Here is a 23418-nt window from a genome sequence, read left to right as displayed (position 1 = left end):
TACATTAACATGGATAGAAAATTAACACGGATAGATAATTAACACGAAAAAGTGGAGGTAAATAGGTCATTTTCAGTTTGGCAAAACAATAACTCAGAGTGCTAACTGAGGAATATTGCAGAGGTGGGGGTTAGCCATTTGTGATTTATCTTAAAAAAAAGTGGTTGAAGGAACTGACTGTAGCAAACCAACTTTGTATCTAATACAAAGATAAGACATTCTGCAAACAATAGAATTTGCAAATGGACACACATCATCCTGATTTTGAAGTGTTGCTGTTCCTTTGGTCAAAATCCTGGAACAGTGCCATTGGTGTACCTATGCCTTGCACCGATACAGTTAGAGGCAGCAGCTCCCCAGCACTTTCAGGGAAATTGAGAATCAGCAATGAATTCCAGCCTAGACAGTTATGCTCACAGGCTGTGATCAAATAAAAAGACTCAAAAAAAAGACAGATGAAGTAACATGAAATTCTTCACTTTGCCAGGGAGAACAGCAAAATAGATAACAGAGGCAAAACAGTGATGATGATAATCGAATAGTGTAGGTTAGATAGGCTTCAGTTTGGTTTCATAGGTCGCGCAACATCAGGGGCCATTGGGCTTGTATTGCACTGTAATGTTCTACATTCTTCAAATGTCATGGTACAGAAGGCCTGACAAACCACAAAAGTTAATTTTCCAGAACAGCTAGTAATGGAATATTTTTCTTTACTGCAAGGGAAGGGGATGGTAGGAAGGTCTGGCAATAACTACAAAGAATTAGGGTTGGGTTATAGTGTACAGTTTTTGACTCCCTATAAAAGAATATAATTACATTGGGCACAATTCAGAGAAGGTCCACCAGACTGACTCCTAGGCTGAAGGCGTCAGATTCTGAAATATATGTTGAGAAGGCTGGAACTATATTCATTAGGATTTAGAAGAAAAAGAGGTAATCTTACTGAAACATAAGATTCTGAATGGGCTTTGATGGAGTAGATTCCGAGAGAGAAAAGGTTCCCTTCATTCGGGATCTATATTTATGGGACAGATTAAGAAATCAGGAGTCTCCCATTTAAGACAGAGAAAGCAAGTTTTGAAATGGGACAGAGAAAATAAGAATTTCAACAGAAAACAGTGAGTGCTGAGTCAATGAGTATTCAAGACTGAGTTAGAGAGCATTTTGATTGTCAAATATTATGAAGTCATTCAGGAAAGCAGTTAGGGCTGCATGCAGATCAGCTTTGATCTTATCGAATGGCAGGGTAGGCGCAATGGAGTAAAAATGTATTAACATCATTTTTTTTTAAAAAAAGCAAGATTATGAAATTAACCATCTCCCCACTGCTCTGAATGCAACAAAATACAGAAGAAGACAGTGTAGGTGGCTGCTTGGCTGGAAAGAAATTGAGATTCCTGAGATTTTGTACTGGTTTTAGGGAAGGTACAACCTCAGTGGAGCCAGAGCCACATATGCTAGTACTATTGAGATCTGTTGAAACCTGTGTGGCAGGTGAACGGGAGCTGAAGTGCAGGTTCAGGAGGAAGACAAGCGAAACTGGCAACAGATGCAGAAAGTTAATGTGATTAGACTAGATTAGGTTCCTTACAATGTGGAAACAGGCCCTTCAGCCCAACAAGTCCACACCGGCCCTTGGGGCATCCCACCCAGACCCATCTCCCTAGAACCCACACACCCCTGAACACTATGGGCAATTTTAGCATGGCTGATCCACCTAACCTGCACATCTTTGGACGGTGGGAGGAAACTGGAGCACACGGAAGAAATATATTGCATATATTGCAATTCAACGAGTCTGTGAACATGACAGATACATTTTGGTTACAGGTAGGCACTTCAAGGGGTGCTATTACTGAAATATTAGTGAAAATGAAAGCTTAAATAAGTAGCAGGAACGGCAGCTCAACATTCCTGTTCCCAGGATTTCCCACATAAAAAGGGAAGTAAAAAACTGGACCATGCTGGTCATAATGCAAAACAAATCAATTAAGGTTGTGAAGAGGGTTAATATAGTAGAATGTTAAAACTACAGAACAAAAACAATAAGAGACAGAGACAATCTTGTGGCTCGGAACATATAATAGAACACCAAAGAATTAGAGGAAGAACAACAAATGCGGCCAACTGCAGAAAAGGTAGCATTAGGGAATATCAAATATCCTAAAATAAGTTGGAAGAAATTCATTGAAGAGATAAAGGATGCAGAATTTCTAAAATGCATTCAGAAGAACTTTCTTGGTAATATTTACAGCAAGCACAACAAATGAGGTGGTAATTCTGGATTTTACTAAACTGAAATGCAGTACAGTAGAATAATGGGCTTAAAAAAAAAATCAGTGTCACTTCCAAAAATGTTGGGACTCTCAAATCTACACCAACCCTAGTGACAAAGAATATAAAAAGTAAAATAGGAGGAACGAAAGAAATTTTGAGAGAGAGGGGGGAATATTAAAATATGTCCTGCATTCTTTAAAGTGGGTGAAAAAATAATCACCAGATGTAGCTGAAATGTATTCTACGAAAAGAAGAGGCAGTGCAAGAACGATAATTATTCATTAACAAACTGGATGAAAGAACCGAAAGCATTGTTGCCTAGTTTGCAGATGGCACAGACTGGTGGGTGGTGGTGGCGGCAGGTAATGTTGACTAAGGAGGGAAGCTGCAGAAGAATTTTGACAGGCCAGGAGCAAAGAAGTGGCAGGTAAAGTACAATGTGGTTAAGTGTGTGGTTACACATTCAGGTAGGGTGAAGAGATATAGGCTATTTTCTAAACAGTGAAGGGCTTCAGAAATGTGAAGCACAAAGTTACTTGGGAGTCTTAGCTCAGGATTCTCTTCAGGTTTACACATTGGTTCACAGTTGGCAGTGAGGGAGGCAAATCATTTCAAGAGGGCTAGAATACAACATGGATGTACTGCTAAGATCATACAAGGCTCTGCATTTGGAATAGTGTGCAGTTTTGGGTTCCACAATATAATGGGTGGGCTAGCTTTGGAAAGAGCACAGAGGTGGTTTACAAGAATGATTGCAAGGATGACGAGCTTGTCATAAGAGGAGTAAGTGAGGTCCCTGGGTCTGTACTCGATGGAGTTTAAACAAAATGAGGGGGGATCTCACTGAAACCTACAACATATTCAGAGGCCTGGATAGTGTTGCTGTGGAGATGATGTTTCCACAAGCAGGACAGACTAGAATCCGAGGGCACATCCTCGGAGTGAAGGAAAGACCTTTTTGAATTGAAATGAGGAATTTCTTCAGCGGGGGTGGTGAATCTGTGAAACCCATTGCCATAGAGGATTGTGGAGGCCAAGTTAGAGGGTGGTGAATCTGTGGAATTCATTGCCAAAGAAGGCTCTGCCAATAGTCACTGAGCATATTTAAGACAGAGAAATGGATTCTTGATTAATAAAGGGAATCAGGGATAATGGACAGAAGGCAGGTGAAAGGTGTTGAAAAACATATCAACCACAATCGAATGATGGAACAGACTTGATGGGCTAAATGACAATTTTTCTCCAAATCTTACGGTCTAAGCAAGGGAAGAAATAAAAGAATTCTCACTATATTTTTCACAATCTTCAATAGCTTATAGTTATGTCACAGGAAGATTTCTGATGTTGTATAAAAAAAGGGCAGAATGGATAGTACAAATCATTGTAGGCCACACAGCCTAGCCTCAATGTCAGGGAAACGAGTAGATAACTTTCTGCAATGATACAAATCATTATAGAAGCATGGAAAATTCAGGGACAGTCAACATGGATTTGTTAAGGGTAGATTGTATCTGATCAATAAGCCTGAATTTTTTTGTTTAAAATAGTGACTACTAGGTTGGTCAATGAGGCTAACACATTCGATGTAACCTTCGTAGACTTGGACAAGATTCAAGAAGACCCCACATGTAGCCCGGTGAGAAAATAAAATGCTTATGAGGCTCAAAGGATCAAAGGAAATTGGCAAAATTAGATCCAATACTGACTCCCCGGCTGGGAGCAGAGACACTTATTTGTATAACTGGAGGGCTTAGTGCTAGGCTCCTTGTTCGTTCTGGAATATAACAAGGATATAGACTTTAATATAGGAATGATGACTCAAGAAATTTTCCATGTGACAAAAAACTGACATTGCAGTTGATATGAGGATGAAAGCAAGATATCTTTTTTAAAATATCACTGAATTGATCACGTGAACCGAAAATAGTTAAATACAACGCAAATCAGAAACATAGAGTGATTTATTGGGAAAAGGAAAATGGGAATACACAATAAATAGTAGGATTCGAAGTGTAGGTGAACAGTTGCACACGCAGTGTACATCTACACATTTCAGAAGACAGTAGGACAGGAAATAAAAATGGTCAGGGTAGTGTACAGATACTTTTATTGGCAGAGGTCTAGAGTTTACAGCAGGGAGATTATGTTAGAGCTGTGCTAGTTAAGACTGCAACTCTAGTACTATGCAGAGTTCTGGCCACTGTACTGCATGAATGATGTAATTAGAAAATGTGCAATGCAGAGTTAAAAGGGATACAGCCAAGAGTGAGAGTATCTGCCATAAAACTGGACTGACCAAGTTTGATCTCTTTGGAATGGAGAAGGCTGAGGAGAAGACTTAATGGGGAAGAACAATATTAAAGATAAGGTAAATCAAAGAATTGCAGATGCTGGAGATTTGAAACAGAAATTGCTGTAGAAACTCAGCAGCATCTGCAGGAAGAAAGTCAAGTCCTGATTAATAGTCAGTGTAGACTCGATGGGTCAAATGGCCTCTTTCTGCATTGTGGGCATTCTGTGATTCAAAACTTAACTTTGTACTTGTTCGCACAAAGTCTAATACTTAAGCTACCCCAAACTGAACAACTCGAGAAAAGGTATTTGTATTGATTAGCAGTTGGTAAACAGTAATGGAACTTTATTCATCACTCCAGCACATCTTTTCCCACATCACAACAACATAACGCAAGATACATGCATACATTCAGAAGGTCCATGTTGGCGACCTGGTATGCTGGTGATCCTAAAATCTTTTGAGGGAGTCCATTGACAGTTGCCTCTATAAGAGCCTGGAAAGAAAAGCAAGCAACAAAATAACCGCATTATTCTTCCATACATCACTCTCCCTTGCACCAGGGTGTGACAGCAAATCACACAACACAAAATTTCAGACTTAAAATTTCCAATATGTATCCAAATAGAATGACAGTAAGGGCTGTGCACCTGGTCTCAGCACTTCAAGGGTACACGAGGATTTAATGAGGAATGAGCAACTACAGTTGAATGTTGTCAACACAAACCATCTATGATCAAGCATGGATAATCCTGGGCAAGATATCAGAGGAAAATGGATGGGTAAGAAAACAAAAGGGAGATGAAGGAGGACAAAGAAATGGGAGTTTTTTTTAAAAACTGGTAATGATAGATTAAAATTGTACATTTTTCATTGAGCAGCATTTTATTTCAGGTCTAGATTTGTAGGTTCTTTAAAAAAATTGTTTGCATTAGTGACAGTATAAATTTCACAGTTGGTTTCCAAACAACTTCACTATTTGGATGCTCCACATTGAACGGATCAGTTTATTTTGAAATAGTCACTACAGTCCAACTGGTACATTTCATGTCATCAAGAGGCAAGGTACACAAGGACAGTTAGAGGAAATAAAAACATTATTGGAAAATTTATCTTTTCACTGTCTAATAAGGATTGAAACAAATAGAGGTTGGAGAAAACAGCTGGATTCTTTCATGTGGTCTGTTTTCTAAAATGAAGATGGGTAAAATTTCAAACAAACATCAGGAGATGGAGAAACTCTAATTTTAAAGTAATAAAAGCTAAGTGAAATGTAAGAATTCAACGACACAAATACACCCAAGATAAACTGAACACTTTCTGTCCATGAAGTGTCAATTGAAACAAAAATGCATTCCACGTAACTGGTACATCTGCACTTAACAGGGATAAATGTTGCAGCATGTCTCCAAAGGAAGTTTTTACTTTTGACAGCATTAACATACAGTCAGTAATTAAAGAGAGACTTACTTAATGCAATACAGGCTATCCTTTTCAGCTAAACTAAAATGAATAAACAAGTTTTAAAAAGTTACAACTAAGTATTTCAAACAACAAATAGTTTAATGTACTTACCAAGGCTTTCTGTGCAGAGATTGCATTTGAATTCACTATCTGCTGTAATGCCTGCAGCAGGAGTGTCAATATTTCTGATGGCTGTCGTTCTTTCTTTGAACCTTAAGTTAAGGAGCATCTTAATATTAGAAACAAACGCTTTCACATTATTCTGCACAAGTCAAAGTTCCTGACATTTTGCTTAACTATCTCTAGCAGGTTAAGATAGTATACAAAAGGATTAGAATTATTCCAGTGCCATTTTTCTTTCATGCCAATAACAAGGTCAGAGCAACACTGGGGTAACAGGGTGCTTACACAAACATATAAATTAGCAGAAGAGGCTTTGAAGAGTCAGGAGGTGAGTTACCTGCCACAGCATTCCCAACTTCTGGCCTGCTCTTGTAGCCAGTGTTTATGTGGTGAGTCTAGTTGACTTGCTGGTCAATAACTCTCAGGATGTTGACAGTGGGGGATTCAGTGATGGTAACATCATTGAATGTCACGGGGTGGTGGTTAGATTATCTTATTGGTGATGGTCATAGCCGGGGATTTGTGTGGCACAAATGTTACTTGCCACTTGTCAGCCCAAGCCTGGATATAGTCCAGATCTTGTTGCATTTGAATACTGATTGCTTCAGTATCTGAGGATTTGCAAATAATGCTGAATATTGTGCAATCATTGGCAAACATCCCCACTTCTGACCTGATGATGGAGGGAAGGTAATTGATGAAGCAGCTGAAGATGGTTGGGCTGAGGACACTGCCCTGAGGAACTCCTGCAGAGATGCCCAGGTGGTGATTGACCAACTACGACCAACTTCCTATGTGTCAGGAATGACTCCAACCACTGGAGAGTTTGCCCTGATTCCCAGTGATTCCAGTTTAGAAAGGGCTCCTTGATGCCAAGGGCTATCACTCTTACCTCACCACTGGAATTCAGCTCTTGCATTCATGTTTGAACGAAGGCTGTAATGTGATCAGGAGCCTAGTGGTCCTGGCAGAACCCAAACTGGGCATCACTGAACAGATTATAGCTGAGCAAGTGCTGCTTGATAGCACTGTTGATGACACCTTCCGTTACCTTACTGATGATTGAGAGTAGACTGATTTGTGGGGCGGGGGTGTAAATGGCTGGGTTCAATTTACCCTGCTTTTTGTGTACAGGACATACTTGGGCGATTTTCCACATTGCTGGGTAAGTACCAGTGTGTAACCGTACTGGAACAACTTGGCAGGGGAGCAGCAAGTTCTGGAGCATATACGTCTTCAGTACTATTTCTATCTTTGGTTATGAAGAACCTCTCTGCCTTAACTTTAAAAATATTCAAAGACCCTGCTTCCACTATCTTTTCAGAAAGGGAATGCCAAAGACTTGCGACCCGATGAGCTCGACATCCTAGAGTTCCGAGGGAGGTGGCTGAGGAAATAGCGGAGGCTTTGGTTGTGATCTTTCAAAAGTCACTGGAGTATGGGAAAGTCCCAGATAATTGGAAAATCGCTGTTGTAACCCCTTGTTTAAGAAAGGATCAAGACAAAAGATGGAAAATAACAGGCCGATTAGCCTAACCTCGGTTGTTGGTAAAACTCTAGAATCCATCGTTAAGGATGAGATTTCTAAATTCCTGGAAGTGCAGGGTCAGATTAGAACAAGTCAGCATGGATTTACTAAGGGGAGGTCGTGCCTGACAAACCTGTTAGAAATCTCTGAAGAGGTAACAAGTATGTTAGACCAGGGAAACCCAGTGGATGTTTCCTATCTGGACTTCAAAAAGGCCATGATAAGGTGCCTCACAGGAGGCTGCTGAGCAAGGTGAGGACCCATGGTGTTCAAGGTGAGCTACTGGCATGGATGGAGGATTGGCTGTCTGACAGAAGGCAGAGAGTCAGGATAAAAGGTTCTTTCTCGTAATGGCAACCGGTGACGAGTGGTGTCCCACAGGGTTCAGTGTTGGGGTCGCAGCTGTTCACTTTATATATTAAATGATCTGGTTGTAGGGACTGGGGACATTCTGGAGTAGGTGGCGAGGCTGCGGAAAGGTTTAGACAGTTTAAGGAGAGTGGTCCAGGAAATGGCTGATGAAATTCAACGTGAGCAAATGCGAGGTCTTGCACTTTGGAACAAAGAATACAGGCATGGACTACTTTCTAAACGGTGAGAAAATCCATAAAGCCGAAGTACAAAGGATCTGGGAGTGCTAGTCCAGGATTCTGTAGAAGTTAACTCGCAGGTTGAGTCCGGTGATTAAGAAAGCGAATGTAATGTTGTTTATCTCAAGAGGGTTGGAATATAAAAGCAGCGATGTGCTTCTGAGACATTATAAAGCTCTAGTTAGGCCCCATTTAGAATACTGTGTCCAACTTTGGGCCTCACACCTCAGGAAGGACATAATGGCACAGGACCATGTCCAGCGGAGATTCACACGGGTGATCCCTGGAATGGTAGGTTTAATGTACGATGAATGGCCGAGGATCCTGAAATTGCATTAATTAGAGTTTAGAAGGTTGAGGGACGATCTAATAGAAACTTACTAGATAATGCATGGCTTGGAAAAGGGTGGATGCTGGAACATTGTTTCCATTTTGCAGGGAAACCCGTAGGCACAGCCTTAGAATTAGAGGGGGTCAATTTAGAACGGAAAAGAGGAGACATTTCTTCAGTCAGAGAGTGGTGGGCCTGTGGAATTCATTGCCACGGAGTGCAGTGGAGGCCGGGACGTTAAATGTCTTCAAGGTAGAGATTGATTTCCTTGTGAAATCAAGAATTTAAGGGTTACGGGGATAGTGTGGGTTAAGTGGAGTTGAAATGCCCATCAGCCATGACTAAATAGCGGAGTGGACTCGATGGGTCAAATGGCCTTACTTCCACTCCTTTGTCTTATGGTCTTATGGGCCCTTAGGGAGTAACATAAAAATCCGAAATGCTTTACATGGGCACGTAAAAGTCATTTCTACATCTAGATACTCCCCAACAGGAAACATCCTTTCCATATTTACCCTGTCAGTACTATCAGGATAGTATGTTTCAATCAAGTTGCCTTTTACTTTACAAACACAAGCCTTGCCTGTCCAACCTTTGTTCCTCCAACAAACCATCCATTTCAGTAATTTGTATAGTAAACTTTCTCTCCACTTGCAACACATTTTGATCTCTTCTTACAGAGTCTGAAGTATAAATTGTACTGTGTGGTGGGAGTGGGACGATTAAAAAAACGTAAGCTTATTTTGAGAATTTACTAACCTGACTCAATGGCATTTTTCACATAGCTGATCAGATGCTTCCAAATAAGATTAAGCATGGCATCTACTGAAGATGAAAAATGGAAATAACATTGTTCACAATTTATGCCTGTGTTAATGGAAATCTGAAATAAAAACACTGGATGCACTCAAGTTCAGTATCATCTGAAGAGAGTAAATAATTAAGATTTTCATGAATAACTTTTTAAGCAGAGTTCATGAATCAAAACGTTAACTATCCCTCTCTTCAGAGATAACGCATGAGCTGCAAAGTGTGCCCAGTGTTTTTCATTTATATAACATGTTTAATTGGGTCAACTTATTATTCCAACATTTACCTCAATCACAGACCAAATAAATGTAATCATGCAATAGCAAAAGTTAACTTTCCTACAGATAAAAAGGCCTAATTGCAATTAATTTTGTGATTGACAAGTGTTAACCTCATTTAGTATAATACAGTGTAAGTGCAAAGAAAATCCTGTGCTAAGAAATGACTTACCTTCACCCAGTTTGCCAACAGAAAGGAATGCATCTCTAACAGCAGTTATAAAGATTCCAGCATTCTTGCAAAAGAACGAACAGCTATTAATTAATGAGTGCCACAGAGGATCTGTTGGAGACAACAATGGCACATTTCAAAGGCAGCAAGAAAACAAGCAGTATAAATGCTTATATGTATAAAGACACATCAAAAATTTGTTCATTACTCAAAGTTTACATGTTAAATACAGCAGAAAGAAATCCTTCCAATATAATCCATTGGTTAATTTCTGATTAACATCTAAAGCAGCCTGTTTCAAAATGGTGCCTTAGCTGTGGTTTTATTTCATTATTTGCTTCAGCTTTAGTTTGTTTAACATGAGTAGAAGTTAACTTTAGCTGCAACAACCTCTGGAATGACCATCTTGCTGAATTTGAACTGTTTTGGCAAACACATTTGTAAAGTTGCTTCGCTCACATTTTACATTCAATTGGCCCAGGTCGCTGAACCTTCCAATGTATCTAAACAAATCTAAATTCAGACCTTCAGAGGCAATGTTTGTATTTGTATCAAGATGAGATGAGACACGCCAGTGAAACTACTAAATGAGTTTAGCAATCTGTCTCTCCTCCCTGAAGGTTAAGCCAAAATCCCAATTACAGCCCTGAGATGTGACTGAGACAACAGAGGTGTTTACTCCAAGAAAAATCAACCAATAAAGACACTGCACCTCTAAAGAAAAGTGAGGCTCATTGTTCCAAGCAGCCATCCAGTGACACCCATAGAAACTGCAGCTCCAGATGCGTCACTAATGTCATTATGGTACAGGTCAAGTAAACCAATTAGGCATACCTAAACTCAGCTGCAGCTTGTTTTGTTTAACCAGATCAGTGACCGCAGGACCCACCAGGAAATGAAGTAATACTTCAACTCCGACAAGTTGCACCGCTTGCATTACAGGCAAAGCGGAGAGGCCAGAATTCAACTGAAACCTTGGCACTGTTGGGCTTGGCGAAGGAAAGGCTGAAAGAAAGTTAAATGGATGGACAATGATGTAGGGCAATAATGGATAAATTTTTATTGCGTTTTATTGCAGAATCATACACAGTGCCTGAAATATTTTAAATATCTTACCTGGTTTCTGTGCAGAAGCTGGAGTTGTATTAGGAGATACCATTCCAGTTCTACAGGGTGTTCCTGATGGTTGCACAGTTCCATCAATACCAAATGCATTCTGTAGCAGTGGGACACATACCTACCGTAATAGTGAGAGGTTACATCAAAAATTTATTGCTGAAAAATATCATTAACAATATCACACACTGATTTTCAGTGATCTTATTTCCTAAACATTATAAAATCTGTATGGCATCAAGTTATCTGGATAATGTTGCCGTCAAGTAAGTTTTAATCAAAAGCCTGACAGCAGCTAAAACAACCTTGAACAAGTGAGAACCTTTTTTGACATTTAAGGGCAGCTCCAACTTGAGACATTTTTAAAAGGATGTTTAAATATAAACGAAGCAATAAAAGGAATGAAACTTCATTCTGAAACAGAATTATCTATATATTAGTTTTTACTAAACTGAATCTGTTGCATGGGTAAATGGGTACGAAGAGTGCAGCAAGACGTTCCTTGTAAGCCAAAAGATAGACATAATCCTACTGATGTAAATATGATGCAGGAAATTACAAAAGCACAAGCGGTCTTGGCTAGCCTATTATAAGATTATAATTCTCCCTTTATTACTAAACCTTTTCATTAGAAAGTAGCTGTGAATAAACATAGTCTTGGTCAAATTTTCACAAATCTTGAGTCAATGTTTTCAAAGCCAAAACTAATATTAAGATTAAAAAGTCTGTAGGTATAATTAATCTACAAACATTCTCATACCAGTAAACTAACATTGAGCACTATTTCATTCCTGCTTTCAACAGCAAGAAAGGAAACAAATTAACCAGTCAGCAATGACAACATGCAAACATAGTTGCACTCCTCAAATTAGAGACAGTGGGAACTGCCGATGCTGGAGAATCTGAAATAACAAGGTGTAGAGCTGGATGAACACAGCATGCCAAGCAGCACCAAAGGAGCAGGAAAGCTGATGTTTGGGGTCTGGACCCTTCTTCAGAAAGGGTTTGAAGAAGGGTCCAGAGTCGAAACGTCAGCTTTCCTGCTCCTCTAGTGCTGCTTGGCCTGCAGTGTTCATCCAGTTCTAACACCTCCTCATGTTATTGGCTTTTTCTCACCTGATCAAAGTTAGCAGAAAGCTGTGGGCCTAGCCGAAGAGCCAAGTACCACCAAACCTCTAGTTTGGCAAGGCCCAAAATCTCCGTTCTTACGTGAATAGAACTCAGTGGCTGCATGAGCAACCGGAGTCGCTTGGCACTGCAAAGTATATCTGCACAATAAAGGAAAATTCAATATACAATAAAATGAGAAGAATGGAAAAAGATCAAGGAAAATATTTTAAATAATTCTCTTCCAACAAAGCAAAGAGATTCCTGAACATTTAACTTCTTGCGCCCATTCCCTTTTCAATTTTTCCCTGTGCCACACAACCTGCCAACATTAGAATTAGCTGGAGTTGTGTCAAGGACTGTATTAATATTGTTTCTCCTAAGGGAGGAATATTGCTCAGTCAAGATCAGGGATTGCAGGTAAAAAGGAAAAATGACCAAGAATCTGCCATATGAAGTAGCACACTCATTGCAGTGTCAGGCAATGATCTTCTCCAACAAGAGATAACTAAACATCTCCACTTTACATTCAATGACATTACCATTACTGAATCTCCATTGTCAACAACCTGCTGTTTACCCTTGATCAGAAACTGAACCGGATCAGCCTTATAATAGTGGTTACATAAGTCGCAAGTTCTCCTCCAAGCCCCACACTATCCTGTCGTGGATAGACAATGGCCTTTAGCAGCAAGTCCAGATGATGTTTAGGCCATGCAACACATGGAAATGGTGCACTTCAGAACTGGAGGAGTTACGAATGACACTAAACAATTACCATGTCCGGAGACAGCAAGAACTCCTGATGCTGGAGTCAGAGTCAATACAGTGTGGAGCTGGAGTAACACAGTGGGTCAGGCAGCATCAGAGGACTTTCCTGCTCCTCTGATGGTGCCTGACCTGCTGCGTTCCTCCAGCTCCACATTGTATTAACTGGCATGACTGGGTATATGTGCACTTCTATGGTGAGGTGGTCATTGTTGAAGTAGCTGAAGACAGTTGGGCCTTGGACGTTAGCCTGAAGAACTGGGAGCCTAGTGGTATTAAAGCTAGTCTTTTTAACCCAGAGACCCAGATAATGTTCTGGGGATTGAGCTTCAAATCTACCAAACACCAATGGTAGATTGATTGGCTTGTGACTGACAGACTCCAGAGAAAATGTCACTACTCCTGAACCAGAAGGTCTGGCTTCAAATTCCATCTGCTTCAGAGGTGTCACAACATCTTAGATAGGTCGATTAGGAAAATACCTAACCTGTAGAAATGCTGCAGTGATACCCTGAACTGAGATGACTGATGTCCTACAAACTCAAAACAACTTCCTTTGTACTGAGTCTGACTCAAAGCAACACAGAATTGTTCCCTGCCCCAGAGCCTTATTAATATTACAGAGGCTATTTAATCTTAAAAAGTTGGCTTAGGTTTTACTAGCACAGCTTGATGTCACACTCAACCAAATGTTGTCTTCACCGTACCTCACCTTGTGTGTTCAACTCTTTCTCTCATATTTGATTCGAGACTGTAAAAAGGGGAGCAGCAGAACAGCCATGGCAGAACTCAAAGCAAGCTTCGGTAGGTAGGTTATTGTTGAGTAACTGTCACTTGATACAAATATTGATGACCCTTCCCATCATTTTTTAATGATTTAGAGTAGACTGCTGTGAAAGTAATTTAGCATGTTGGATTTAGTGAACATTTCTCTTCAAAAAGTGCTATCATTGGTTATCACAATAAACAATGACATCCAGTTCTCTCTCAGGATCAGCTCTCTTGGTTCCTTCATTATTGTTAAATCACCAGACATCCAGGGTTTGCAGAACGTCCTTGCCAATTTAAATGTTGGCAAGGCCAAAATAACTGTTATCAGTCCCTGCACTAAACTCCATCCCTTGGCTGTCAATCCCAACCTTCTCAACACCAACAGGTCTGAGAGTATGCCAGATCATTCATAACACTTAATCATCCATGTCATATTTAATGTCAAGATAAACTTCTGATCTCTCATTTGTAGAACGTAATACGAAAACATCGACCAATTTCACCATCTCAGCTCATCTATGAAAATCCTAATTTGTCTTCTTACATCTAGACTTGAACATTCAAAACACACAAATATCCAAAGCATAATCATGGCTTTACAATTCTCATTCATGTTTACAAATTCTCACTTTCCTCACACCTCCAAATCCGGAGTCCTACTCCAGTCCAACAACTATGCAATATCTCCTGTGCACGATCAAGTTCAATTGCTCTATCGTTAGTTGACATGCATTTCGAATCCTGCACCCCAAGCTCCAGAATGCCTCTTTATCTAGCTTTCCTCCTTAATATATTTCTTAAAATGTACCCATTTGGCAGGGTCATAAACAATAATTAATATCGCCTCCTGAGGCTTCGTGTCTCTTTGTCTTATGATGATCCTGCAATTAAGCAGTTGAAAATGTTTCTCCATAATAAAAAGGCACTGCAACCACATTGAAAGAGAGAACTCAAGGGTCCAAATGCACTTAGAGCACGTCAGAAACTCAAGAGTCCGAGTTTGTGCTTGTCTCTTTTTTTATCCTCCTCAAATAAAAAAAAAAGGGTATTTACTGAGGAATAGCCAACTGTGCATGCTGGTTAAGGGAGGCAAGTCAACGAACAAAAACAAGTCAGCATGGATTTGAGAAGGGTAGATCATGCCACATAAACCTTATTGAATTCTTTGAAGAGGTGACCAAACATGTGGACGAAGGTAGAGCACTGAATGTGGTATACATGGATTTAACTAAGGCATTGGTAAGGCTGCCCATGGTAGGCTCATGCAGAAAGTAAGGATGCTTTGGATAGGGAGAAAAATGTGGCAGATTGGATTCAGAATTGGCGGACCCCTGGATGACAAACGGTAATAGTGGACGGAAAATATTCAACATGGTGCTCAGTTATGAGTGTTGTACCACCAGGATCAGTTCTGGTCCTCTTCTATTTGTGATTTTTGTAAATGATTTGCATGTAGGAGAGGAAGGGTGGGTTAGTAAGTTCGTGGACAATATGAAGGTGGGTAGAGTTGTAGATTACGTGGACGCCTGTTCTAGGTTACAAAGGAACATTGATAGCATGCAGAGATGGGCTGAGAAGTGGCAGATGGAGTTTAACCCTGAAAAGTGTGAGGTGATTCATTTTGGAAGGACAAACCTGAAAGCAAAATACAGGGTTAACAGAGGAGCAGAGGGATCTTGGGGTTCATATCCACAGTTCCCTGAAAGCTGCCACCCAGCTGGACAGTTGTTAAGAAGGTGTATGATATGTTAGCTTTCACGAGTAGAGGGATTGAGTTCAAGAGCCATGAATTTACGCTCCAGCTAAACAAAAGCCTAGTTCGGCTACATCTGGAGTATTGTGTGCAGTCCTGGTCACCTCACTACAAGAAAGATGTGCAAGTGTTGAAAAAGGTGCAGAGGAGATTTAACAGGATGTTGCCTGGAATGGAGGGAAGGTCTTACAAGGAAAGGTTGAGAGAGTTAGGGCTTATTTCTTTAGAATGACAAAGGATGAAAGGTGACTTGATAGAGGTGTACAAAATGATCAGAAGTATAGATTGTGTGGACAGCCAGATTTTTTCCTACTGTGGAGGTAGCTATTACGAGGGGCCATAGTTTTAAAGTGAGTGGAGGTAGATATAGGGGAGACTTCAGAGGTAGGTTCTTTACTCAAGAGTAAGGGGCGTGGGATGCATTGCCGGAGAGGATAGTGGACTCGGCCTCATTGGGGCATTCAAGTGCCTATTAGATAGGCATTTGGATGCTAGTATAAGTCAGAAATGGAGGTTAGATAGACCTTAGGTTTAGGGTAAAAGTTTGGCAAAATCGTGGGCCGAAGGGCCTGCACTGTGCTGTACTGTACTGTTCTATGTTCTAAGATGCTGGAAAAGCTCAGCAGGTCGGGCAACATTTGTGAGGGAATTCTTTCCCCCCCTCCCTTTCTTCATTCACAGGATAAGGGCATCACTAGTTAGGCAGCATTTATTGCTCATTCCTAATTGCCCAGAGGACAGTTCAGAGTTAACCACATTGCTGTGGATCTGGGGTCACACATAGGCCAGACCAGGCAAGACTGACAGTTTCCTTCCCTAAAGGACATTAGTGAATCAGATGGGTTTTTCTGATAATCAACAATGGATTCACGGTCATCATTAGATTCTAAATGCCAGATATCTTATTGAATTCAAATTCCACCATGTGCCGTGGTGGGATTTGAACACAGATCCCAGAATGTTGCCAGGTCTCTGGATTAACAGTCCAGCAAAAATACCACAAGGCCACTGCATCCCCTAATGCCTCGACAATAATGAATTGTCTTGAGGAAGGGTCACTGGACCCGAAACATTAACTCTGATTTTTTTCTTCAGAGATGCTGCCGGACCTGCTCAGCTTTTCCAGCAACTTCTGTTTTTTTTCCCCAATTTACTGCATCTGCAGTTCTTTCGGTTTTCAAAGAAACAACGATGCGCAAAATACCTGCCCATTCATACTTATAAACAGTTAACTTATCAAAAAAAGAAAAAAAAACAAAAATCGCAACATAAGGAAAACATTTTAAATGTATCAGTACTGATCTATTTCACAAAGTAATAGGTTAAGCTGGTCTTCACATACCAGGATTCAATGCAAAATTATCGATTAAGCTTTTCCAAGCAATGAAAGCTATTTTCTTCACAACTGGAGAGCCACTGCGAAAGCCCAATTCCTCCAAATGCAGTAGAGAATTAATGAAACTTCCTCCACGGTGCAATGACTTTCCAGGCGAATTAAGAAGAAATAAATTTAACTGTAGGTTAATCTGTGTTGCAGGTTTGACAACTTAGTGAACAAAATGGATGACATTTTCTAATCTCCATTACACTAAACATACGGGCACAATTTGCATTTTAAAAATATAAATGAATTGACCAAAATAACTGAATGGGAAAGCTGTGGAAGAGGGTGGTTCTTGCCCTCATACCTATTCCAGGCATGGATTTCAAAGCTGCAAATGCAGGAAAAAAGGAGATGCAATTAACAGCTTAATAGTTAATGGCAGAGATGAAGGTGCTTGTGACTCTTTGTTGTGAAGATCATCTTCTTCACTTAAATAGGCAGGAGTAATGTCACTGGATATGTAACCCAGTTGTCAAAACTAATGTACTGAAGCGAAGGAGTTCAAATATTGAAGCAGCTGGGAAGAATTTAAACCTAATTAATAATTCTGAAATAAAATGCTATGTTCAATAAACGATTATCATGGAACTACCAAATTGCTGTAGAAACCCAATTAGTTCACTGCCATCTATCAGGGAGAAAATCTACCATCCTTACTGGATCTGGGCTACAAAGAACTGCAAAGCCATAGCAATGTTACTGGCTATTAATGGACTTCTGAAACTTTGTCGCAGTTATATCAAACCACTTCAGAAAAAAATACTACTGGCCTTTCTTCAGGAGCGCACATCCCAAGAATAATAATGAACTTCAGCGGGGAAAAAAATGGCACTGCCAGTGGTTCAGTGTTTTTCTCTAACATCTTGGTCTTTAGTACAAGGGAACTGGAGTACAGGAATAAGGACATCTTGCTACAATGGTACACAGATTTTGACAGACCATATCTGAGGTACTGGGTGTAGTTTTAGTTTCCATATTTAAGAGGGATATACTTGCATTACAGCCAGTGCAACAAATGCTCATTAAACTGGATCCTGAGATTAGGGGTACATTTTATGATGACAAGAAAGTAAACTGGGCCTATACTCTAGATTTTAGAAGAGGAATGCTCTCATTGAAGCATTCGTTACTTTCAAGGGGCTTGACAGGATAGGCACAAAAATCGCTTTCCCTGGTTGGAGAAACGAGAATATCTAGGCAGAGTCCCAGAATACAGGCTGTATATTTAGGACTAAGAGCAGTAATTTTTTCATTCAGAGGCTTGTGATTCTGTGGCGTTCTCTACCCCAGTGGGTTATGGCTGTTCATCTTGAAAATGTTCCAAATGGAAGAATGACCGGACAAGGGGGCCAGGCAGGACATATATGGAATGGAGTATTAAACTTGTGAGGGAGAGGCTCCATGGTTAACTCCTTTCTTGTGACTATGAATCTAGAGAAATACACATGGACTCCAGAAATTAACTGCTTTAAGCAACATAACAAGGCAACCAAAAACGCAACTTTTTAAAAAATCATCTATTTAGAGGCAATTCCCTGGATAAATTTACCTTTCCCAGAAGTTTCACAAAGAGAGGCCACAATTTCAACACATAAGTTTCATTTTTTGTTGTGAAGAGTTTCTGGAGCTCTGGAATCATTTTCTGAAATGGAATAAAATATTTTAGAAGTCATGACTGCAGCCTTCTTCTTTTTAGAAAGGAAGGAATGAAGAAACAAGAAATGCATTTGCTGTGTCAATTTTTGCCCCACAAAATGAGGCTAAGGCACAGGCTTGCATCTTTGCCTTCCAAAATGGTAAATTCAACAGCTCAGCAGACAGGATCTGATCAGCAAATGCAATTCCCCTGTACCAAATCTGATTTACCCACAGCAGGCTCCCTTAAAACAGCACTGCAATAAAGGCTGGATTTTGTTTTTAAACGCACATGAAACTTGACTTTGATTAAGAAATAAATGATTGATTATGAAATCTGACAAAATTCTCAAGGTCTTTTGAACTATTGTCATGGATTTTATTCATTCACACTTGAGGGCGGAAAAGGCTCAGCATAATACCTCATCTGAAAAGTAGCACCCAAAACAACCATGTATGGGATTACATCCCCTGTTACTGATGATTATCCACCTGGATCAACGTTCAAGTCTCTGGACTAAGACTTGAGCCCACAACCCTCCAACTCAAGAGGTAAGAGTACCATCACCGAGTCACTGTTGATGGAGGCATACAGGCATGCCAAACAGACACTCCAAATAGTTATGATGATAAAGTGGGACATGCAGGAGTGTTTGCTGTGGATTGACACTCAAGGCAGACATTTATTAGGCATTCACAAATGAAGAAAACTTTTAAAATACTTTGACATTCCAAGTTAATCACTAAGCTGAAGAAATTTTGATTAAAGGCCAAAAGGTGCAATGGCAAGGATTCTTGCTCTCATACTTACCGAGATCATTAAGGGCTCAATTATGCCCGCAACTTCGTGCTGTTTTTGAAGGAGAAGTGGTAGGCTCATTTCTAGAGCTGTTGCTGCCCGTAACCGCACTTTGGGGGCTGAATGAACTACAAGAGGAAGTATTAGCTTCGCCCATCGAACAGCAGTTTCTCCCATCTGAACAGGTGCCTGTTCTACCAGCCTTTAAAACAGAAGATGCAAAACTTTATAAAAACTACCCACAGAAAATTTTCCTAATTCACAAATAAATCTCACATACATGACTGATATTAAAACTTTTTCTTTATGTGCAACTTAATTGTGAAGGGATTCTGAAGCTGCAATCAATAAAGTCCAACTTCCGGAAAATATTTTAAAAAGATCTTAAAAAACAGGATGAAGAAGAAGGCTTTTAGCACGTTTGCTTTCATTAGTCACAGTACTGATTTTAGGAGTTGGAACACCTTGTTGCAGCTGTGCATGATGGCAGTGAGGCCACACTTGGAGTACTGGGTTCTGGTCACCCTCCTATAATATCATTAAACTTGAAAGAGTGCAGAAAACAATTTACGAGGGTTGTGCCTGGACAGGAAGGCTTGAGTTATAAGGAGAGGTTGGATAGGCTGGGACTTTTTCCTCTTCAGCATAGGAGTCTGAGGGGGGTGACTTTATAGAAATCAATAAAATCATGAGGCATTGATCAGGAAGATAGCTGACAGATTTTCCCTATGATAGGGAAGTCTAAAACCAGATGGCATAGATAAGTTGAGAGGGGAAATGATGCAAAAGGGTGCTGAGGGGCAATTTTTTCCCCAATGTAGAGGGAGGTGTGTGTCTGGAATGGGCTGCCAGAGGAAGTGGTGATAGACAGTGTAATTTTGTCATTTAAGAAATATTTTGACAGGTACATGGATGCGATAAGTATGTTGGAATACAGACCAAACACAGGCAAATGGGACTAGTTTTAATTGTGAAAACTGGGTAACATGGGCAAGCTAGGCCGAAGGGCCTGATTCCATGCTGTAGACTTCTATGTCCCTCTGACTATATTCACCAAGAAACCATTGGTCGTGTCCCGATAAAAAAAAATTGTACTAGCAGTTAAGAAGCATCAACTTTTCTACAATAATTCAACTTATGACATTTCTGCACATGTACCATATTATCATCTTGATATGTTCAGGTATGGTCAATTTTGAGAAGAAATAAGAAGCTTTCATTTCTGTGACTCCATTTTAAAATCTTTCAGCTGTGACAAGTATGTATGTGAAAGAAAATCTTTAATTTACAGTATCATCAGGTCTTAAGTTTGTTCAAATACAACGACGCACAATTGTCTGTGACTTCTAATCATTTTGTAAATTATATAACATTGAAAATGTTTCTTTACAAAACTTAGCGCAATATTAAGCCACATTGAGAAATGCTTTGATTTTGTTAAAGGCTCTGTGTCAAGTACTATGTCCCCCACCTCATTCAAAAAAACCCCTGGAATTCTTCTTTCTTATAAAGTACTATTCCATCACCAACCTCCTGTACCTCTCCAAGGTCTTGGAAATGTTGCAGGCTCCAAAATCTGTACCCACTGCCTGCAATTCCACATCAGAGTCTCTTCCATTTGGCTTTCAGTTCCATCTTAATATCGAAATGCCTTTGTTCAAAGTCTCATATGACATTCTATCCCTTACCATCCTTCTCAATGTACCTGCAACTTTTAAGATGGCTGATCATATACCATTGTTCTGAAAGAAGTCTCATCCAATGTATAGACAGATCACTCGATTTACTTGGCTTTATTCTTATTTATTCCACAGTTACAAGAAAGGCTATCCAGAATTGTCTCTTTTCCTATCTCTACACTATTTCTTCTGAACTCCCACAAAGATCTATCCTTGGCCTCTTACTTCTCAGCTGTATCCAAGCCCTTGGAAATGTCATCCGAGAATAGATACAGAATCCTGCAGTGTGGAAACAGGCCCTACAGCCTAACGAGTCCACACCGAACGTCAAAACATCCCAACTAGACCCATCTCCCTATAACCTACCTAATCTACACCTCTCTGAACACTATGGGCAATTTTGCATGGCAAATCCACCTACCCTGCACATCTTTGGACTGTGGGAAGAAACTGGACCACCAGAGGAAACCCATGCAGACACGGGGAGAATGCGCAAAATCCACACAGACAGTTGCCCGAGGCTGAAAATTGAACCTGGGTCCTGAGTGCAGTGAGGGAGCAGTGCTAACCACTGTGCCGCCCCAAACATCAGGTTCCTCCTGCATAAATGACAATATTTAGCATTTTCACTACCAGCTCTTTGGATTCCTTCATTGTCTGTCACTTTGAAACTGCATTAGTCAAAACTGGAAAACAGAACTTTATTAAGCTAAATGTTAAGACTGAATCCTGTCTTACTTCCTTCAAAGACTCAGTTTCCATTTTTGGTACCTACCTGAGGCCGTGTCAAATGATTTGTAATCTTGATGCCATTACCAGATTATGAATATCCAGCCACATATGCCAAGACTGCCTACTTACTCACCATACTTTCATTAGACTGATACTGCTTCAGCTTATCAGCTACTGATAACCATCACCAATGGCTTTACCTCTAGACTTGGTTATTCTACTGCCCGTTTGGCTGACCTTTCAGTTTCTATCATACGTAAACCTGAGGTCATCAAAAACTTGGTATGTAGTGCCTCAAGTCATTCCAAGTTTTATTCATCTATTACCTGTTAAAGAATCCACAGAAAACAATACTTCCTTATTCTACAGTGAAATCACTTCTTAAAATGCCAAATTTGTGACTAATTCTGCTTTGATCATGCTTACCTCATCATAAGATTTAAGGCTTCATGTTCAACAACCATTGACTGTTGATCTCTAGTTAATATTGTTTCCATTGCTGCAACTATATTTTGAACCTAACGGAAAAGCAAAACTTGAGTATTTTAGTAACTCATCAACACAAGCTTAAAATAAATCTAAGAAAGTAGAAAAGTTAGGTTAAAAGTTGTGCTGTCATTTTAAAGAGTCATACTGAGTAAGTGATTTGAAATGAATTTTGAAGTTGCATTTATACCACAAATTAGTTATTGAACCAACTGTGACCAATTGATCAACCTCAGTGGCCATAAGTTGAAATATTTCAGGATTTTGCATGTTACTTAATTATGATGCACTTCAATGGAAAAGTTACAATAATACTTTAGCATGCCATGTGCGTAAGCCATTCTCTTCCTTAATCTTTCCATCTATATTTCTAAACATTTAAAAGTGAGACAGTGGAACATATTAATTAGTATTTAATATTATTAATATATTAGTACCATGACAGACCAGAAGATCGTTCCTAACAATAAAAAAATTAACATTAAAACTGAGAGTGATCTACATCCTGGTTAAAAGCAGTTTGATACTGCGCTAGAATGTGCATTTGTATTGCATTCAGTTCAACCACCAGCTGTGCTAAAGCATTCAGAAGTTAAGAATTACTTTAAAAATCTTGTCACATATTATTAAATGTGGCAGCCACTTTACAGAGATAAAATTCCAGTTATGTGTTTCTACTGGTGTTTGTAGAAAGAAAGCATTGGCCAGAATACAGGTGAACACACTGTCCTTCTTCAAACTATGTGACAGCTTTTATAAACATCCATTGCCACAAGGAAATAGACTCATCATTTAACACCTCATCCGAAAAAAGACCGTAATCTCTGACAATACAAGTCTTACAGCACTACACCAAAATTGCCCAAGTAACATGTTTAAGTCTTAAAATTAAACTTCAATCTTCTGACTTGAAGGGAAGTAAGTATGTGACTCACTGAACTAAGCTCCCAACATGAATACCAGTTAAATTTTTTATATTTATAGCCTTATAATCAGGTTAAACAATTTAACGCAAAAACAATGATAAATTTCACAAATTGGCCAATACAACATAAAAGTCTTGTCAAGAACTTCCAGCAACACTACTTTCATCAGTGGTAGCAAAGCTAATCAAGGACTGCATGTGAATTGGGGACACTAGATATGGAGGCAGGGCAGTGAGGAGGAAAGTAACAAATTACTCAATAGTATGAATAAGATTTCCCCTTGATGTATTACCTTTGAGACTTGCAGAAACGTGGAAGAATCAAGCAACACAAATTCCACTTTTTCATAATACTAATTATTTTCCATCAAAATTATACATGCAAATTATACAGTGA

At 39.7% G+C, this 23418-nt stretch overlaps 1 protein-coding gene across 4 annotated transcripts in view; it reads right to left on the bottom strand.

The window, feature by feature from the left end:
* rif1 (replication timing regulatory factor 1) overlaps window positions 1-23418 on the bottom strand; it is a 103308-nt gene that overhangs the window by 57749 nt on the left and 22141 nt on the right. For 2 of the 4 annotated variants that reach the window (XM_059647482.1, XM_059647485.1), the window contains exons 6-16: window positions 22037-22128; window positions 19212-19401; window positions 18315-18407; window positions 16724-16862; window positions 12099-12250; window positions 10983-11103; window positions 10701-10871; window positions 9867-9977; window positions 9366-9431; window positions 6146-6246; window positions 4980-5066 (exon numbers count right to left, since the gene is read on the bottom strand). In XM_059647482.1, the coding sequence (XP_059503465.1) occupies window positions 4980-5066; window positions 6146-6246; window positions 9366-9431; window positions 9867-9977; window positions 10701-10871; window positions 10983-11103; window positions 12099-12250; window positions 16724-16862; window positions 18315-18407; window positions 19212-19401; window positions 22037-22128 (1323 nt within the window). The remainder of the gene's footprint in view (window positions 1-4979; window positions 5067-6145; window positions 6247-9365; window positions 9432-9866; window positions 9978-10700; window positions 10872-10982; window positions 11104-12098; window positions 12251-16723; window positions 16863-18314; window positions 18408-19211; window positions 19402-22036; window positions 22129-23418) is intronic. The other 2 variants (XM_059647484.1, XM_059647483.1) reach the window with 2 other exon arrangements.

Source organism: Stegostoma tigrinum, chromosome 7 (genome assembly GCF_030684315.1).
Source record: "Stegostoma tigrinum isolate sSteTig4 chromosome 7, sSteTig4.hap1, whole genome shotgun sequence".
Taxonomy (NCBI): domain Eukaryota; kingdom Metazoa; phylum Chordata; class Chondrichthyes; order Orectolobiformes; family Stegostomatidae; genus Stegostoma; species Stegostoma tigrinum.
This window is presented reverse-complemented; position numbering and strand designations above follow the sequence as displayed.